The following is a 20,584-nucleotide window of genomic DNA, read 5'->3' as shown; positions in this document are numbered from 1 at the left end:
TTGCTCAGCGGGCAAAAATATACAATGAATTCATTCAATTTCTTTAAGGAAGATAATGCAGCCCTGGTTAAGTTGCTGCACCGGTTTTTGCACTTTGTGACTGACCCAAATTAATCTGTATTTTCGAATCTGAGGCTAAATATCGATATGATTTCTGTTATCATATTCTCATTTCGTTCAAACGGTCTGGTTTGTACTTGTAATTTATGTTTTCATTTACGGATGATTTTAGACAACTAAAACAAATTAATGCAACTCGAACACTAGTTAGACGCCATCTTCTGTGAACTTTGACCCGAAAGACAACATAACTTGTCTGTCTTGATTTACATCATTTGGCTGAGCGTGGAGTTTCTGACGGTCTTTTTCCGTGCAGATAAAACATAAGGTAGGTTTAGTTTTATCAAGTTTTACATATGAAGTCTCACTGAAGTTTTATTCTATTATAATGAATACATATGGAAAGTTACAGTCACTAGTATCTAGAACGGAAGCCCCTACTGTACGTACAGACAATTAGTTCTACTCAACGATTATTATAGTTCTCGAAAGTGGGCGATTTTAACATCGGTACCTTAATCATAACATCATCTCGAATCTTATGGAGAAGTCAAACTATTTGCCAACTCAGATATTGGGCTAATCATAACCGGAATTTTCTACTGAATCGCTCAGTCTTCAGTTATCTGACCCAATTGCTCTGGTCTCGTGTTTCGTGTTCAGACCTATTTGGTCAAGTAGTTGAAGATGTTTGAGTGATCTATAATTAGCCGAAATCTTTTTTTTTATTTGGTGAACAGCTTAAGTTCCCTATGATGTAATTTGCCAACTCCGATGAAGAATATAAAGTTAGGGATCGGAATTACTTGAAAACAACTTACTCTGGTACAATGGGCAGTGTAGAATAGTTGATACATTTACTAGTAGATATTTGTATTCAATTTTTGTGTTTCATAACACTGTAATACCCACTTCCCAGGCATATTGGGATTTAGCAATCCCCAATCTTGACTGGAGAAGGATTGGGAAGTGCCAAACTTGTACAATCAAGCAAAATAAGTTGCATGAATTTAACTTAAAATCATTACATAAAATACTACCTTGTAAGTACCTGCTCAGCAAAAGGAAAATAAGAGATACGCCAGGAAACATTTACAGCCCTACCTGTGATATATGTGATAAGATCGAAAATTATGAACATATGTTTTTAGAGTGCAGTAGATTAAGACATTTTTGGTGCTACTCGGGATGAAGTTTTGTTGGGATCCAAAGAATGCTGTGCTTGCCTATTGACAATAGCAAAGTACTCGATCTATGTCTTCTGGTTAAAATGTAAAAACCATCCTAGACAACTCATGAGAGATTATGTTAATATCGCCCACTTCTTTTCACAAGTATTTTCCTGCATTTGCAATTATGTACCCTGGTGGAATTATGTACCGTGGTGAAATTATTTACCCTGGTGGAATTATGTACCCTGGTGGAATTATGTACCCTGACGAAATTATGTACCCTGACGGAATTATGTACCCTGGTGGAATTATGTACCCTGGTGGAATCATGTATCCTGATGGAATTATTAGCCCTGGCGGAATTATGTACCGTGGTGAAATTATGTACCCTGGTGAAATGAAAATATGTGAAAAAAAATGCTAATATCACCTCAAATGTATTTTCACAGGTGAGAAGGATCAGATTTAACGAGGATGGACAAAATCTTTTCTGCCCGTACGATCGTGGAGAAAATCGTTTCCGCCGTTCGTCGCGGCAACATCCCTCGGCCTCCCATCCTCAGCTGTATCCTCGCTGTCCTGTTCATCACGATCTGCTACGAGTTCTTCCAAGTCAACCAACAGGTGCGAGCCAGAAATCACAGACATAGGTCCAGTTTACGCACGCACTTTCCAACCATACTCGGAGCACACTCAGCCGAAGTCCGACTTTGGACAGCGGAGTCGATTTTGGACTGTGTAAACATTTTCCCGGACTCGACTTGAGTAACCTCGAGACCATGCTGAAGCTGCTCAGCTGGTGGTGGTCACTTCCAAGTTCCAGGCCACTTCGCCGTCCCGTGTGTAAACAGACCGCACTTGAGTTGGACTTCGACTGGGTGTACTCCGAATGTGCTTGGAAAAGCGTGTGAAAACCCAGCCATTTCTTAAACCTTGCCAATGGGAATGAGTGGTATTTACACATGGCATAACACTTAATATTGAGAACTGATCATGAATGACCGCAGGGGCTGAAAGCAAAAAACTGGTATAGATTAGACATCTATGAAAACTATACTGATGTTAACAAAATCTGTTAATAAAAAAATGTTAATAAAAACTTAAGTATACATCTTATCCTTGTTTTCTTTTCTATGTTCAGAATAAAATATGAATATGCAATAAAAATTATTATTATCAATATGCGTACAAAAGGTACGTCAATTACCCATAAGCATAATGTGTGTAAACATGTATTAATGGTCACCAGTAGCCCATTGGGGCAAACATGTCAAATAAACTTAGCAAGGTAACAGTTACTCATGACAAGCAGAGTGGATACATATTGCAGCACCCACTACCTTCCGTCACTGATCACTGGTATAGATTAGACAAGACTAGACAGTGTCACTGGTACTGGATGCTACCTGAAACGTCTGACCGTTTCCAAAGTCTGCCCAGTTGCTTAAGTAATTGCTACCTGGCGTATCTTATTACATTGATGTCTAACCTTTATCAACGTACAATAAAATTGTTCATTTATTCCTTCTCCGTAAGGTCCGGACCATGGAAGGGACGCTCATGGAGAGGGAATCACAGCAAGACGGACAGCAGGAGGCTTCCCAACGACGATCGGACCTCACCGCTAAAATCAAGAACGGTGTGAGGAACAACAAGCCTATCCTGAACCCGCATCCGTTCACGTTTACCTTAAATAATCCTGATAAATGTAAGGGCGAAGACGTTTTCCTTCTCATCATCGTGACCACGCCACCCGAGAGTCAGTCACAAAGGCAGGCCATCCGGGAAACCTGGGGGGATGAGTCCAACATACCAGGGGTCGTCATCAGAACCATCTTTGTAGTCGGCGTGAGTGATGACGTAGGGATCCAACAAACTCTTAAAGACGAGAACGAGACCTTCGGAGACGTCATTCAAGAAAACTTTGCAGACTCGCCACGAAGTCTTACCATCAAACAAGTCATGGGTTTAAAATGGGCCTTCCAGTTTTGCCCCAATGCCAAGTACGTCATGAAAGTAGAGTGTAATACTTTTGTGAACATTTTCAGCTTGGTTAAGTACCTGAAAAGACTGCGCGGAGCTGGCTCGAGAAGATTAGTGCTGGGTTGGGTCTATAACGACTCAGCACCTGTCCGTGACCCAGAAGGGGAAGACAGGGAATGGTACGTTTCTATGGATGACTTTCCGAGGGAAACATACCCTGCATATGCAGGCGGTTTCGCCTTCGTGATGTCCAGCGACATGCCGCGGCTTCTATACGAGGCTTCCCTGACCACAAAGTACCTATTCATGGACGACATCTACGTCGGGATCTGCCTGGAGAAGCTGGGCATTGCTCCGCGGCATCACGGCGGGTTCTGTCATTGGGACGTGGAGATCGACTCGTGTCACTACAACTGGCTCATCGCGACCCGCTGGGTCGACTCGCCGGAAAAAACGAGGAGGTTTTGGTCAGCCATCACATCGAAGTGTTATTAGAACCAAAGCTTCTGGCTTATGCTTAGGTCCTAATTGCGCCAGTGCCCGTCGGGGTTGTAGTCCTGGCCTGGTTGCGAAGCCACCAATTTGTCCGCACATTGATTGGCTCACGGTGTCTATTTGTTACCGGGCCCCTTGCTGATTTTAAGGCCGGGTTAAAATGATTCGGGGTCCCGACCGGGCCCAAAAATAGCCTGGCGGCCGCAGGGTGTTCCACGGAGCCACGTAGGGGTCACGCCCGAAAGTGCAAAAAAATGCCAATGAACTACCCGGCGGGGCCCCTTTTTCCAATGGGACCTAGGCATGAGTTGTAGTCTGTTAGGCGTGCTTTTGGTAACATGATAGATTTCGAAACTAGATTTGCAACGTTCATAGATTTTTGCAACGTAGCTATAGGTAGATTTACAACATTTAGTACATGTTTCTAATAGTCCACTTTTTAACTATTCCTTATTAAACGTTGCAACAACACACCTAAATACTGAGTCTTAGTCGGATCTGCTTGAAAATTACCAGAACCCAAATTAGGACATTTTTACCAACAAAAGTGAAAAATTATTCATAAGTTACGAGATACATTCAAAGAACTAGATCCAAAAAGAAGATACGCGACTGCCTAGTTCAACTCCGTGTAAATAAATCAACAACTTGGTTATAATGAAAATTGAATTCCACTGTAGCTTCTGTGTATGTTAATGTTGGGTATGTGCGATGTTCAGTAAAACATTAATGCATCTACATCTCTTTCTATGAGGAATTGTAGATAGGTAATGTGTGCTGATAAACACACGTAGTACATTCACGAGGTAGTCTTTGTTTGAGAGTTAGGTAATCTAAAGTGTAGAATGTATATATCAATATATCATGATATAGTTGGTCCTGAACCTTCCAGTCTTTCTAGCTGTAACCGATACATTACTTATCATATGTGGGCTTAATTCAGGCGCTGGGCTATCTAGTCTAGTCCACTGGTAATCGTACAACATACTGATCTAACTAAAACAGCGCGTCAATTCTCGACCCTGTTTCTTGCCCTTGTGCTGCAAAATGCTCTTGAATAAAACCCATATCATTATCATTATTATTATTATTATCATTATTGTGTCTCTTGTACATGTATCTTCTTTGTGGTCGAAAAGTTTGCACTTTAAGATTCTTTAGCAAGTAGAAAAAAGGGAAAATACATTCTGATTTTTTTTAATAATCATTAAAAACTGTGGTGAAAACCACCTTTCGGACTATGGTACTTCACGCTCCAGTGGTTACGGGTCAAAAGTTGGCTTGCAAATGTCCAGAAGACAAAGTTTTTGTGTGGCAAAATTTGAAACGCAGTCACTGAAGCGTGTACAAATTTCAAAAAGGCGCTGAGGTGGCTGAAATATCAAAACGTCTGTTACTCGGTACTTGGGAAAAGGTTAACGCAATCGTAAGTGATTATTAAGTGAGATCTAGAAAAAAATGCCTACAAAATGCGCCGGACGAAGAAGTTACAATTTAGCACCCATACATAGCTATATTTGGTGCATCACGGGACAGGAAAACAGGTTGGACCTGTTAGGGCCAACCTATTTTCTTGTCCCGTGAGGCTATACCAGAGGACTTCTTGCCGATGCCGAACGTCTTGTTGGAGTCGGAGCTATAGGGCCCTTCTACGGATACCGCATCCTACTTTCATGGGGCAGAGGGAAAGAGTTTTCTCTTGACTGTACTACGTCGTGGTGACACAAAGGTACGATGTAGTTCTCCCCAAATTACGACGTCTTATTGTCGTGGCCTATGAGCTACTTGTTCACTGACCCTTAAATTGTAAGTAACCTCCCCCTTTTTCGTTGACTATTTCCCCTTAATCACCTGTAATTGTATTTTCAGAACCTTTCACAAGAATACCATATAACAGAAATGGGGAAACGTTGTACCAGCAAGGCTCCTCGGACTGCGCTTGTCGTCTGTGTCCTCGTCGTTTTCCTCAATCTACTGTGTGTGTTTTCCGCACGCCAATACATGTACGCTACATCAGGGGAGTCACTAGAGGAGGGAGGCGGCTCTCGTCACGATCGACCGGACTTCCTCTCAGCGATTGCCAACAACACGGGAAACAAACCAGCGCTAAATCCGCATCTCTACTCTTTCACTTTGAATCAGCCAGATAGATGTATTGATCAAGACGTTTTCCTTCTCATCATCGTGACCACGCCGCCCGAGAGTCAGTCACAAAGGCAGGCCATCCGGGAAACCTGGGGGGATGAGTCCAACATACCAGGAGTCGTCATCAGAACCATCTTTCCAGTCGGCGTGAGTGATAATGCAGGGGCACAACAAGCCTTGGAAGACGAAAATGAGACCTTTGGGGACATCATTCAGGAAAACTTTGCAGACACATATCGCAATGCTACCCTTAAAACAATCATGTATTTAAAGTGGGCTTCGATGTTTTGTCCCGATGCCAAATACGTCATGAAAGTATCACCGGACGTCTTTGTGAACATCTTCAGCTTGGTTCAATACTTGAAAGGGTTACCTGCATCTAGAGATACCAAATTGCTGTTTGGTTGGGTCAACACCGACAAAAGGCCTGTTCGCGATCCAAACAGTGCGTGGAAGCAATGGCACGTAGCAAAAGACGAGTTTCCAAGCGACACGTATCCACCTTATGTCAGCGGGTTCGCCTACGTAATGTCAAATGACATGCCGCGGCTTTTGTACGAGACATCTCTGACCACAAAGTACTTATTCATGGAGGATGTTTACTTGGGTATCTGCCTGGAGAAACTGGGCATTGCTCCGCGGCATAACGCTGGGTTCTGTCCTTGGTTTGTTGAGATCAACTCTTGTAAGTTTGAGTGGTTGATCGTTTCACGCGGGTTTGGCAACCCGGAAAAAATGATGAAGTTCTGGAAGGCTCTGACATCAAAATGCTAAACTCTTAGTAAAGTCGAAATTTTGATAGCGACGTACGAACATACAGTATTTCTTCCTATCGTCAGGATTACGTGGGTGGACAGGAATTAAGGATAGGTCTATGATTGTTTTGCCCGAGGCACCGCACATACGCCTAATCGGGTGTTTTGACTATAACCTAAAGACTGGTGGGCCGCTGATATTTTCATTTTCGTTTTCCTTCTTGTATTTACTTTCAAAAACCCTTCTTCACCTTTTAAGATTTTCTACATAAGCTTAAAGGTGCGGTAAACAACAACAACAAAAACTAGGCTATGATTACTCTTTTCCACAAGAACAATAACTTCACAAAAGCCGCCATGGCAGATAACACAATTATCGAGGATATTTTTTTCCAGAAGTTGCAAGTCACTTTAGATCAATGTGGGTGAAATTTAGAATGAAAGGCCACCCTAATATTTCCCTATCATCCTGATTGGAGTCTCTATTGACATTTTTAGTTAGATATAGATGGTATTTACTAGTGTATTGTATAAAGGTGTGGTGTAATTTTATTTGCAATATGAAAAGGGTTATTGAACGCACAATGTATTATCTTTATGTAGTCGTATTTAAGCATAGAAACCAATAAACAGCGTACATTGTGTGATACGTATCCTTGTCATTTCGATCTTACTTCCAAGAAAAGCGTGAGCTTAGCATGTTTGAACATATACTAAACAGTCGCAAGTCAGAAATCAGAAGATAAGAAGATGTCATAGAATCTCACTGTATCTGCTACTACTAACGTTTAGTCTCTACCAGACTACACTGGCTATAGGGAGAATGATTTTCCAGGGTACTTTGGTCACTATGTTTGGACAATGCACCCTGTTTTTGCCCCCAAGTATACTATTCGCAAAGCCTCAGGAAGGCCTGATAGAAGCTAGCCAACAGTTCACCTTGTGTAACTTTCCTCAAGTTATGGCCCACTACTCACCGAGCCAAGTATTCTTTCTGCAAAAAAAGCGAAGACATAGAAGGGTTGGACTTCTCATTCCTTCACACAGACTGGTGCTGTTTGGTCGATAATCTTAGAAAGTCCAATTTCCCCGTCGTGCTGGTGGATATTGAAGTTTAACACACATGGATTCCCAAGCTAAGTTTGAAATATGTTTATATGACAAACAGATATCAAGGTTTCTGTTGATGGTTTGCATCATACGATTATTGCCTGGCACGGTTGCGACGGCTCCCACCGTTGAGTCGTTCCGTGCCAGGCTGGAGGCCTGCCCCTCTTAGCCCAGGACCTCAATTCCTACTCCCAGCCCCCACTTTGCCCCTGAATGGGCTATTTGGGGGTACCGAAATGTAGATGTAGATTATAAATGACAACACAAAAGTGGCCTGAATACAAGTAAGACAACGCAACCCTTGTTATGTTAATTGCCTGACCTATATTTCTCGTTTCGGACTGACTGGAAGTAGACCATTTATGCGTAGGGGACAGGGTATTCCTGTCAACTATCTAACTATTCCAACAACAGTTTTCATTCTGAATCGTAACACAAAAAGATGCTTTTGCTTCGCTCCCATTCCCGCCTTCCCCAACACACCCTAGTTTACCAGCTCTCTTCAATTTTCCGCAATTTCTTCAGAGAAAACCACTAATTACCGAAACATATCACTTGTTGGACTGGTGCAGTTCTTGCCCTTTGACCCCAAAAGCAACAAGAATCGGCTATAATCAAACTGTGTCGCCATTTTCCGAAGAATTCTTGGGGCACTGGGGTTATTACGATAGGGTAAGTTTAGTCTAATTTATCACACACAGTTTTCACAACAGCAGTCACTTTTGCATTATGTCACTCTCATTATGTAGCTTACAGTAGGGCAAGGAGGATATAATTCAGAACAGCGCCGATTCTAATGTGACATGTAAGGTGGGGTAAGTAGGGAATGCATATTGTGTCCTTCGTTAGGAAGACTGTTCATGTTTTCGAGTCCGTTTGTGTGTTTGTAAAGAGCTAACTCAAGAATCTACTAGTACACTGTTATGATACTGATATGTCGCTAGGTGTCAACATAACAAATGACACGTTTGCTTATGAACCTTCTATCTAATTTAAATTGATATGTTATGGTGATGCCATTGTAATTGACAGATAACTTTCAAGTTCAAGAACAAGTGGTGTTGATTTTTGCCCCTCCTGACTTTCCTAAACCTGCAGGGGTGTTTTTGTCGGAGACTTTGAAACTGGATAACCCAACTACATGGATGAACGCGTTTTTCAGATTTTTCGGTTGTCGATATCTTGTTAGCCTCTAGCCCCACACTAGTGAATCTTGATAGCTACCAGTCAAAATAGAGGGTCGCAGCGCTTGTGCTGTATCTTTTAGATATTTTTCGTCTTAATTGGACTGAACCAACAAGAAAAGGTAAGGAGTATTTTTTTCTTTCTTTACGTTACTACGACGTAAGCATTGTCCGCCATGCAGGATGAAGTTGCAGGCAAATTTGCGCACACGCCACTCATCAGACTAAGAACAAACATTTCGTACAAAGCCTTTATTCATATATGCATTTTATGTATTTCCAGATTCATACAGCAGAAGACAAGATATAAAAAATGGGGAAACTTTGTACCAGCAAGGCTCCACAGGCTGTGCTTGTCGTCTGTGTTGTCGTTCTACTCTATGCATATGTGTTGTCCCCACTGCACCAATATGTGACATCTGTCAGATGGCCGCTACAGGAGAGAGGCTCTTCCCAAGATCGACCAGACTTCCTCAGAAACGTCCTGAACCCGCATCCGTTCACGTTTACCTTAAATAATCCTGATAAATGTAAGGGCGAAGATGTTTTCCTTCTCATCATCGTGACCACGCCGCCCGACAGTCAGTCACAAAGGCAGGTCATCCGGGAAACCTGGGGGGACGAGTCCAACATACCAGGGGTCGTCATCAGAACCATCTTTCCAGTCGGCGTGAGTGATAATGCAGGGACACAACAAGCCTTGGAAGACGAAAATGAGAACTTTGGGGACATCATTCAGGAAAACTTTGCAGACACACATCGCAATGCTACCCTTAAAACAATCATGTATTTAAAATGGGCCTTGATGTTTTGTCCCGATGCCAAATACGTTATGAAAACATCACCAGACGTCTTTGTGAACATCTTCAGCTTGGTTAACTACTTGAAAGGGTTACCTGCATCTAGAGCGACCAAATTACTGTTTGGTTGGGTTAACACCGACAAAAGGCCTGTTCGCGACCCAAACAGTGCATGGAAGCAATGGCACGTAGCAAAAGACGAGTTTCCAAGCGACACGTATCCACCTTATACATGGGGGTTCGCCTACGTAATGTCAAATGACATGCCGCGGCTTTTGTACGAGACATCTCTGACCACAAAGTACTTATTCATGGAGGACGTTTACTTGGGTATCTGCCTGGAAAAACTAAGCATTGCTCCCCGACATCACGGTGGGTTCTATCCTTGGTTTGTTGAGATCAACTCTTGCAAGTTTGAGTGGTTGATCGTTTCACGCGGAGTTGGCAACCCGGAGAAAATGATGAAGTTCTGGAAGGCTCTGACATCCAAATGCTAAACTCTCAGTAAACGTCAGATTGTAAACGACGAACGTAAACGTTGTAGCCTTCCACCTACAAGTTTATGTTGGTTGTAAGTTCAATTGACAAAAGGGGGATACATTTTTAAAACGCACAGCGCGTTATTTGTATGTGGTGTCATTATAATAAATCAATTAATTGATAACGCACATTGTTTTATACGTTTCCTTGTTGTTTGGACTTCACTTCTTAAACGACTTTGTACTTGAACATGGACTTTATAGAGATATATCCTTAATTTGAATAAAGACAGGCTAAAATAGTGTAGTCATATCTTTAGAATCAAGGACGCGAATAGACTTACATGATTTCAAAGTAGTTTTGAAAAAAAAACGCAGCTAGTAAAATGCAACAAAAGACCCATAGGACAAGCCTGAACGAATCATCTGTTTGAAGAGTAGAAAGTTAGTGCTTCTACTTACTCGCTATCACTCTTCCTTCTCCTATTTCATAAAAACCCGCAACAGAGGATGTGAAAGAAAATATACTGATGAATTGTACCAGTTGCTGCATTATCAAAGGCAACAAGTGTACGTGTACATGTTTGCGGGTCACAGTCAGCCATTTGGAATATGTATCGAGGAATGTGTGATGCAATGATTGCTGAGAAAGTCTCATTTACCCCCCTGGATTTGGTGTGTAGTGATGGTCACGTGGCTTGACGTCATTCCCTGGTTGATGAACCGGTCTCTCAACATACATGACACCCTGATTACTTGGCAGACCTACCCAACCCCATCATCATGGCGGCAATGCCGGAGGGGGTTCAGGGTAGGCCTTCACCTGGACATACCATGTTAACCAATTTGTTCGACCCATTACTCCATAAGATTTATGTGAAAGGTCGAGGCTACTAACAGGACTATCCTTTCAATAACAATGTTGCTGTCACTGTTAATATGACATTTTTTTCCTATCCTGCTTTTTTGTGCTATTTGGGTGTTCCTTTTAATACTTTTTTGCTAATGTTATGTTCCTTGTTTTTATTTTTCATTTATAAATCGTAAGGGTAGTCCCTTCAGTTAACTGAGTAAAGTTGAGGTTGCCCTTAAAGTTAAGGTTGCCCCTGTCAATATTTTGTACTATTAGGATGTTCCTGTCAACAAGAATTTTGGGGGCACTATTGACAGCTGGTGACCCCAGTTTTCAAAAAGGGAGAGCACTACAAGGCGTCAAATTACCGCCCCACCTCCCTCACCAGTGTTCCCGCCAAAATCCTCGAACATGTCCTTGTCAGTGCCATCATGCAACACCTCGAATCGAACAACATTCTGCCTGCACAACAACACGGCTTCCGCAAGCACCACTCCTGTGAGACTCAGCTTCTCAAATTCGTAGAAGAAACCTCTTCAGCCACGAAGAATGGTATTGCGACTGACGTAATCATCGTGGACTTCGAGAAAGCATTCGATCGAGTGAACCACAGCCTCCTCGTGCACAAGTTAGACCACTACGGGATCCGAGGACGCACCAACAGCTGGATTGCGAACTTCCTCAGTGACCGCAAGCAGGCCGTGGTGGTCAACGGTGCCCAGTCAAGCTATGTGAGCGTGAGGTCGGGCGTCCCACAGGGCACGGGACCGAGCCTCTTCCTCACTTACATAAACGATCTCCCGAAGCGGATCTCCTCCCCATCCCGACTATTTGCCGATGACGCTGCTGTGTACCGGTTGATCGCCTGCCCTGCAGACCCAGTAAAGCTACAAGAGGACCTCAAGAAGCTGAAGGACTGGGAGCGGGAGTGGGAGATGGCTTTCCATCCAGACAAGTGCATTCAGCTGCCCTTGACACGTGCTAGAAAGCCACTCAAAGCGGACTCCAGCTACACCCTCCTCGGTCACACCCTCAAGCGAGTGTCATCTGCTAAGTACCTTGGAGTTACCCTGCAGACAGACCTATCCTGGGGAACACACTTTAATAACATATACTCCAAGGCCAACAGAACGCTGGGTTTCTTGAGGCGGAATCTGAGGGTGTTTTCCAGCAAGATCAAGGAACTGGCATACAAAGCCGTGGTTCGACCAATTGTGGAGTACGCCTGCTGTGTCTGGGACCCCCACACCGCCGGGAACACCAACAAGCTCGAAAAGATCCAGCGTAGAGCTGCACGGTTTGTCCTGAACCAATTGTCCATCTAGGGTCAAGGCCACTTGTTATAAAGCGCTGGTGCGGCCCCACTTGGAATATAGTGCCACCGTCTGGGACCCGTACACCACTAAAGGGATACAGGCGGTGGAGGCCGTCCAGCGCAGCGTGACACAAATGCTCAATGACCTGCAGTGGACCCTTCTCTCTGAAAGGAGGAGGAACGCCCGCCTCACCATTTTTCTATAAGCTAGTCAATAACTACATCAATATCAACACAGATAGTCTACTGAAACCATATCAGGGGCGCACCCGGGGGAGCCACACGCTCAGATTTCAACCACTTAACGTTCGGACAGACTCTTACAAATATTCATACTTCCCCCGCACCATCCCCGAGTGCGCCCTGCCTGGCGCGGCTGTTACGGCTCCCACCTTTGAGTCATTTCGCGCCAGGCTGGAGGCCTGCCCTCCCTAGCCTGGGACCTCCTCCCCCCTACTTTGCCCCTCGCGTGGTTATTTGGGGGCTATCGAAGTTGAAGTTGAAGAAGGTCACGAGGGAAGAGGTAAGGATCAGGCAAAATATCATTCACCACTGTCTTGTTATAGACGAGTTGACAGCCACTCCATATATAAGACGTTATAGACGTAATATAAGCAAGCTAATCCACCCACTTTCATGATAATGTTTTAAACTACTGTCATCATAATGGCACAAACGGGTAATCTCCAAGCAGATGTAAGGATTCGGCTCATTCTCAGTGTTCTACGCCTGTGTTTGCAACATTTAGCACTATTTTCTAGTATTGCACTTTTTAACATAACCTTTTTCCCCCTCCTTGTTACAAAAAGGTGAAAATGGTACAAAATGTTGCAAACACAGGTTAAGAACACTGTGCATGAGCTGGACCTTACATCTACTTGTAGAATACGCACACTAGATAGTGGTTAGATAGGTCGCAACCGACAATTAAGAGTCTTTGAAGAACTCACGGACGCCTGAGGCAGCGTAATTAACTCCTGAATTATTTGACCCGAAGTTTGGTGACAAAACTCAAATCCACTTAGCCATGTTTGTTGTTCCGATGCTAATGTTTCATTGTCAACACTTACGTAATGAAATTCTTTTCCACCCCATGCCTGGATACATGTTATAGAACTTTGCTTCTAGATAATATAACGCTACATCCGGAATCATCTGAATCGCGTTTGGCTGGAGTACAGTCTCGAATTCTGTGGACTTTTTGGACGCAGATTCCTTCATTCAGAATCAGTTACTGTAGCTACATGATCGGCGATGGACACAATAACAAAACTGACCCCAATGACCCGCCATCACGAGACGAAGACAACTCACACCGAACAGTCACACCAGTCTTTCAGCTTTCGCGCAGACTGAGCACAAGGCCGGGTCCATGCTATAAAGAGGGGTGACCTAAATGTTACAAAATCAAACAATGTTAACATTAAACTTCTAATTTCCAATTTCACCCGCGTTCGTCATAAAAGAAAGCTTTCATTTCAACTTTCATTGCTTTAAATTCAAATCGTGGCGCTGCAATGTTACAGAGCAACTTCAGCTGAAAGAAAACGTCCCCAATCTTAGTTGAACATTCTGACGCCACGTCGCAGTGAATATTTCGTATTTGGGAGCGGTTTGAGTTGTCAGTTAAAACATGAAGAGAAGAAGTCTTTGACGCATTCAGAACAACGCACGTTTTGAACAACAACATCGGTAAGTTACGGCCCTCTTCCTTATAGATACTGTTTTCGCGGTTGCATTGTTGTCATAAGTGCATCGGATTACAAAATATGACGAAAATTCGGTTGTCCCTAAAACTATACAGGGTCATTTGCTTGTGATTAACTACTTCAAACTCATGTCAGAAATGTCTGGAATCCGCTAAGACAGCCGACTTGACACCCAGGCTTTGTGCAGGAAACGACGCTTAAGGCAACGTCAAAAGAAGTGGATCAAGAGATTGCTATCATAAGAATGTAATCCTCACATTTACGTTACCTTGAGCTAGATGTATATAAATATATATTGGTTGTCATAAACATCTCCTTAAGTCCTCTTAAGAGCTAGTCTACTTATAGATATACAGCAATCAAACCCATTCAGTAACCGGGTACTGGCTTAGTGTTGGGCATAGAGCGGGGGTAAGCACAGTCAAATCTGTCCATTGTGGCCACCTAAGGGAGTTGATGAAAATGATCACAGTAGATAGGAGGTCACAATACACAGAATTGGGTCAATTGAAAAATAAATCTAAGGGGCTTCTAAGAAGCGGCAACAATGGGCAGGTGGTTGTTTTCTTTTCATAACATACATGGTGAGTGTCGAGCTAGTTTCTCGGATGTGCAGTACTCCATTTCTCCCTATCCTCCATAGCTTTAGGCAGGTCTTCAAAAGTGCAGCGTGATTGCTTGCACAGTTGTTGAATGTATGTTGCTTTGTTCTCCCTACTCTTGCATGGCCATGCTTTGGCACCCATAGTAGAACATTGCTTATGATCTCTCCCTTAGTCCACCTGGCATGCCCAGCAAACCGTAGTCTTCTCGCTTGTATGACTTGAGATAGGGGGGGGGGGGGGTAGGTACACCCCATATTGCAGTTTATTATTGGAATGTTTTTTTCAAGATATGTTTAAAGCAGAACGTAGTAAACACCTTGGTGTAGCTGCCATCCAGCTTTTTCTCAAATCGTCTTGTAAGTGTCCACGTTTTGATTACATAGAGAAGCACAACTTGTGAGGCTGCTGTTCCTTGAAAGACGCTTCGTTTCATTTGGGTTTGAAGAGTCGGTTTCCAGATCACTGAGAGCTTGTCTATTGCATTCCAGTGTATTTTCGTATAGTGTGCGCCAAACCAGTGACCTACCAAAGTCAAATAGCGGCCACGTCTGAAGGTTCAAGTAGAAAACTTGGCCTCAATAACTAAGTGGTCTCTAAACACATGTCATCATTAGTAAACGCTGACCTGTTGTGTGAACAATGATATTTGCCACGATAGTCATGAGTAGATTTGATAAGAGTTTCTCTGTGTTTACATCGTGACACGAGTGGTGGGCGTTAACGCTAGCTTGAATGTTTTCATCTGACTAAAGAATATGTTGCCTCCGGCACAATGCGCTTACCTTGTAGGCAGGTAAAATTGTTCTCCAGTTACACATATTTTATTTGAGTTGTACACCCCGTCTTCATGTTTTACACAAGAAGGGGACAACAACCTAACGACGGTTTTCCGAAGGAGTACGTCAAGAAATCGTTATGTAAAGAATGTGGAACACTGGTAGGAGGGTGTGAGAGCAATCTTTTATTTACAGATAATTGACTTCTTAAAAAAGCTGACTTGTTTATCACTAGACATCATTATCGTCGCAAGGTCCCATGATTATGCTAACTAACCTTCAATGTTATTGAGTTTGTTGTTGCGCCTTTTTTTAAAGATCAGGCAGATGAAACAAACAAAAGCATAGATGATACTACTGCTCTGAGAAAGTAGTGTAGAGTAGAGTAGAGTAGAGTAGAGTAGAGTAGAGTAGAGTAGAGTAGAGTAGAGTAGAGTAGAGTAGAGTAGAGTAGAGTAGAGTAGAGTAGAGTAGAGTAGAGTAGAGTAGAGTAAAGTAGAGTAGAGACTTATCAGTCCGGGTAGACTACCAGACATGAAGATAATTACAAACCTTTTTGTTCCATGTCATTGGCTTTACTTTAAACGTCTGAGTTGTTTATAGCTAGATATCATCATTGTCTCAAGGACTCAAGATTGTTCTGAGTAACCTTAGACTTGTTAAGGTAACAGACGATGTAAGAATGATAAACATTAGGTAACAGTTACTCAAGCAGCTGGACCTGTCAGATTGTTGTACTACATACAACAGCTCTTTCCACGACCAATGCTGGGCTAAAGATCTTGCTCAGTCACTGACGAAAGGTGGTGGATGCTACCTGAAACATCTGACCGTTTACAAAATCTAGCCAGTCTCTTGTGTAACTGTTACCTTATGTAGCTTATTACATGGATGTCTAACCTTCATCGATGCATTAAGAACGACGTAATTAGTTAATAAGAGTGTCCAGACCACTGCAGCAGCAGAACGCAGTGGATTACTAATTAGTAGCCTTAAGGGGTCGGTGACAGTCTTATAATGGAAACTTGAGAGCATTCGTGAGAAAGACGTAGATACGTCGTATGCAATTCCTGGTTGTCGTGGATCCTTGTCGTAGTCGGTTCAATCATAGTCTCTCTGAAAAATCCTCCGACAAAAGGAAATCACACGACGACCATGAATGCACCTTGACTAAAGTTAATTATGGTTAGCGAGCGAGTCAAGTGAATGCGTAATGACCAGGATAATTATGCGCTGAACATAACAGACGTCTAGACAGCTAAGCATTGTGGATAGTCCAATACATTTAAGTAAGTGCCAGGTGCAACTAAATGTTACATTGAAAGTTCATTTTGTATTGGTAGAAGTTGTTCTAGATCGAAGTTAAACTTTCCAACACAAAAAGTGGAATTCGCCAAATTTTCGAGTGATCAACTTCAGTCTTTTTCGATCAAGGAATGAGCAATCCACTGCTTCTGTGACGTCGCGTAAGGCAAATAGAACACATGACTCCTTGAGCCATCTACAAGGTGGTGTGTTACGCCTAATGGCGGTGGTTGTGCCGGCTATATAGATACAGATACAACCATCCCTCAACAGAGACGGGGGCGCCATAGAATTTCTGCAACTTATAACCCACTTCTCACGAGTCATGTGTTGTATCTGCATAACGTAACGTGACGTCACAGAAGCAGCGGATTGCTCATTTCTTGACTCATTTCAAAACTTGAGTTGATCAGTCGAAAATTTGGGTAAGTCCAACTTTGTATGTGTTGGAAATTACAGGTCACCTTTGACCCAGTATAGACTAGATCATTGACATGATTTCCATTGTAATTCTTTTGTTGCATTTTTACAGACAAAGCAGACGAGGAAGCATGCCGATGAGGATAGGCAGCGTACGTGGCAAGGTTCATGCCCTCTTCAACTGCCTGTTGGTCGGCTGCATCATCACCATATCCTACCAGCTTCACTCCCTGCTGCAAAAATGTGATAAAGAAACTGTGTCGAGAAACCTGTTCAATTCACCTGCCCTTGTCCCACATAGTCCTTTGGTATTGAAAAGCGGAGTGGGAAGTTCTCTGGGATCTGAACCTGGAGGGGAGAGTTGGCCACAAAGCTCGCCTGTAGTAAATCAACATCCGTACCACTTCGTTTTGGAGCATCCGGACAAATGCAAGAACCAAGATGTCTTTCTTCTCATAATCGTCACCACGTCGCCTAAGAATTACATACAGCGGCAGGACATTCGCCGTACCTGGGCCAACGAGTCGAACATCCCGGGAGTCGTCATCAAGAGAGTGTTCGCCGTTGGTCAGCCACACGATCCGGACGTCCAACAAGCTATCGAACAAGAGAACGCCGCAAACGACGACATCATCCAGGAGAACTTCATCGACGCGTACCGAAATCTATCCACAAAGGCGATCATGGGATTGAAGTGGGCGTTTACGTACTGTCCGAACGCAAGGTTCGTCCTAAAAACCGACGATGACGTTTTCGTGAACCCTTATCGTCTGATGTACTACTTGAGAGACCAGCAGTCGAAGAACGCCAGCAAGTTGGTGACGGGGTGGGTGTATACCGGCGGGAAACCTGTCAGAGACCCGAACAGTCCGTGGAAAAAGTGGTTCGTAACGATGGACGAGTACCCGAGGGACAGGTATCCGAATTATGCGGACGGATTTGCCTATGTGGTGTCAAACGACATCACCAAGGCTTTGTACGAAACCTCATTGACGACGAGGTACCTGTTTGTAAGAGACGCGTTCATTGGGCTATGTATGGAGAAGCTCGGTATCCATCCGCGTCACCATGACGGGTTTCGTCTGAACGATGAGGAAGTGAAGTCGTGCAGTTTTGAAAGAGTTTTAGCCGCGCATCTACACGTTGTCGAAACTCCGGACATGATGAATACATGGAGGGCACTGAACTCTAATTGTTCGGCTATGAGAACATAGAATATTTCGTCATTTCAATCCGTGGACGAACCCAGAAAAGTGAAAAGCCATTGCTGCGTAATACCAAATCGAAAGAAGGCGTAGTAAGAACTCATGACCAGTTTTTGATGAAATCAGCAACATTTCACAATGCAAGTCACAAAATGTGGTTAAAGTTGCATATCAATGTGGCCATATCAAAACTACACAACAGCAATAGAGCATATCTGTACGTTGTAAAGTGTGATCCTCCTTTTGAGTTTAGGGAAAATGTCTAACAACATATGAACTTTTGTTCTCTAAACCACGTAGATTTCGCAAATAGATCTGCTGAGTGTGATATTACGTTTAGTTGGTGTTGCAGACATGACCTATTCCAGCCAAATGCTCTGTACTCATGTCACATAAAGACAAGGCATTGCAGTAGTTTATACCAAATGTCATAGCAAGATGAAATTCATCATATAGTAAAGCCTGTACAAGTGACCACTTTTTGGTGGTCGCTTAGATGACTTTCCCTATTGACACAAGCATTAAGAATCCTGTCTATATACTATAGTGACCACCTGTCCACATGGACCAGATTTTTTTTACTGTACTTGACTATAATGTTTTTTTTAATTGCTGTGTGTTTTGCCAGATGAAGAGGGGCCAATTGTGCTGTACAAAGACTTTGGTTGTTGATACTTAACGTTGGCTCTTATAGAGCAGCTAGTAGATTTTCGAGTGTCTGGCTTACTGCTCGTGGAAAATGTAAAATATAAATCTGGAATTAAAAAAAAAGATGCTTTTTAGTTTGATGGAAAAGAAAATGGATGAAGTTCAATAAAGGGAAATATGTGCAAAAATACCACATTTCTCCATTTGTCTATTCTCTGCTTGTGAGTTTATCCATATATGGTGTTTGTACTCACGTGGCCATGACGTAGGGCTTGTCCGCCATGTTGGATGATTAAGATTGTAAGTTTACAGGTACATTTCAATGTGTATATGTAATTTACATCACGTAATTATACCCAGCTGGTTCATCCAAAGAGCATGCTGATTGTGACGTCACATGTGAACACTGCAAAAATTTAAAAAAAAAAACTAAATTGTGAACTAGTTTAACAAATTTTGAATTGTAAAAGGACACATCGATTTAACAATTCAACATTTCCAAGTACAAGTTCAATCCGATTAGATACAACACTGAAGCGATGTGGCTTAGCAATCCGTTTCCCGGCAGGCTGAGGGACATCCACATATTGGGACTCAAGGTACCACTTATATATGCAGGTTGATGCAGGCGAATTTGAGTTGTGAAATTACAATGCGGCCCCGTATCCGTTCGGAGTCTTTCGGATCTGAGGTTCCGGATCACTGTGTTCCATTTCCGGATACGTCAGGATCCGAGGCCATTTCTTGCAGTGTGATAAAAAGCAATAGTTATGATATGAAATCAACGTCATTATGTATCTGTTCTTTATGGTCACTGTTCTTTATGGTCACTGTCACACTGCAAACGACCTTGTTGATCGCAAGAAGGTCACAGAATTTCAGAATCGCCAGAGTTGAAAATGGCTCGGTGACCTGCGAACATTGACCTCTACAAATTGCGCAGTCATAAAAAGAACAACGGTCGTATTTTATATTGCGGTCGGAAATGCCCTTTGGAGCTCGTAAACTTGGTACTTTTGTACTTGGTACTCTTTTGTTTCTACACTTTAATTCATTATTGTATTTAATCTTGTTTAAGAAAAATGGGGAAGGAATCTTATAGATCAGATTGATCTCTACTTTCTCCAGCACCATGTATTTTGATAAGTTACATGTATGTGTTATTTTCTTTTTACCTGTGCGAATAGAATGAATAAAATAAAATAAATAGACTCGTCGGGCCAGCTACTAGAATTGTTCTGCTGTGTGTCGCCGACTTCGATTCACCATTAAAACTTTTGGCGTTTGTTTACTTGAATCTGGTGAACTCTGACTTCTACGTACACGTCCTTGGGCGACCTTTTAACGAATCCCCAGGGCAATTCGTAGTTGTTACACTGCACATTCCAAAACAACTAAGGCATGTAATTAAAACATCGACTAGTTTATGTACAAAACGTGCCTGCATGTTTTATTCATTTTGTAGACAATTTTCAATCTTAATCTTTCGAATCTAGCCTTGTTATGGCCCACTTCTAACGGTCGCTACCACGCCAACAAGGAAGCTAGAAGCGGACTTTAGCCAA

The 20,584-nt window shown here is 42.8% G+C and overlaps 4 protein-coding genes across 4 annotated transcripts; all 4 read left to right on the top strand.

Annotated features, from left to right (window-relative positions):
• Nucleotides 1–278: 278 nt before the first annotated feature.
• Nucleotides 279–4,791, top strand: LOC136445539 (beta-1,3-galactosyltransferase 1-like). Its single transcript, XM_066443597.1, has 3 exons — nt 279–388; nt 1,682–1,856; nt 2,769–4,791. Exons 2-3 carry the CDS (start codon nt 1,707–1,709, stop codon nt 3,708–3,710), a joined length of 1,092 nt encoding a protein of 363 aa, XP_066299694.1. The 5' UTR covers nt 279–388; nt 1,682–1,706; the 3' UTR covers nt 3,711–4,791.
• Nucleotides 4,792–4,878: 87 nt separating this feature from the next.
• Nucleotides 4,879–7,259, top strand: LOC136445541 (beta-1,3-galactosyltransferase 1-like). The gene is made up of 2 exons (XM_066443599.1): nt 4,879–5,439; nt 5,580–7,259. The coding sequence occupies exon 2, from the start codon at nt 5,610–5,612 to the stop codon at nt 6,627–6,629; it is 1,020 nt and encodes a 339-aa protein (XP_066299696.1). The 5' UTR covers nt 4,879–5,439; nt 5,580–5,609; the 3' UTR covers nt 6,630–7,259.
• Nucleotides 7,260–8,264: 1,005 nt separating this feature from the next.
• Nucleotides 8,265–10,372, top strand: LOC136445542 (beta-1,3-galactosyltransferase 1-like). Its single transcript, XM_066443600.1, has 2 exons — nt 8,265–8,392; nt 9,188–10,372. The coding sequence occupies exon 2, from the start codon at nt 9,218–9,220 to the stop codon at nt 10,199–10,201; it is 984 nt and encodes a 327-aa protein (XP_066299697.1). The 5' UTR covers nt 8,265–8,392; nt 9,188–9,217; the 3' UTR covers nt 10,202–10,372.
• Nucleotides 10,373–13,908: 3,536 nt separating this feature from the next.
• LOC136445540 (beta-1,3-galactosyltransferase 1-like) lies at nt 13,909–19,209 on the top strand. The gene is made up of 2 exons (XM_066443598.1): nt 13,909–14,043; nt 17,279–19,209. Exon 2 carries the CDS (start codon nt 17,298–17,300, stop codon nt 18,378–18,380), a length of 1,083 nt encoding a protein of 360 aa, XP_066299695.1. The 5' UTR covers nt 13,909–14,043; nt 17,279–17,297; the 3' UTR covers nt 18,381–19,209.
• Nucleotides 19,210–20,584: the final 1,375 nt, after the last annotated feature.

This window comes from Branchiostoma lanceolatum, chromosome 12, assembly GCF_035083965.1.
Source record: "Branchiostoma lanceolatum isolate klBraLanc5 chromosome 12, klBraLanc5.hap2, whole genome shotgun sequence".
Classification (NCBI taxonomy): domain Eukaryota; kingdom Metazoa; phylum Chordata; class Leptocardii; order Amphioxiformes; family Branchiostomatidae; genus Branchiostoma; species Branchiostoma lanceolatum.
This window is presented reverse-complemented; position numbering and strand designations above follow the sequence as displayed.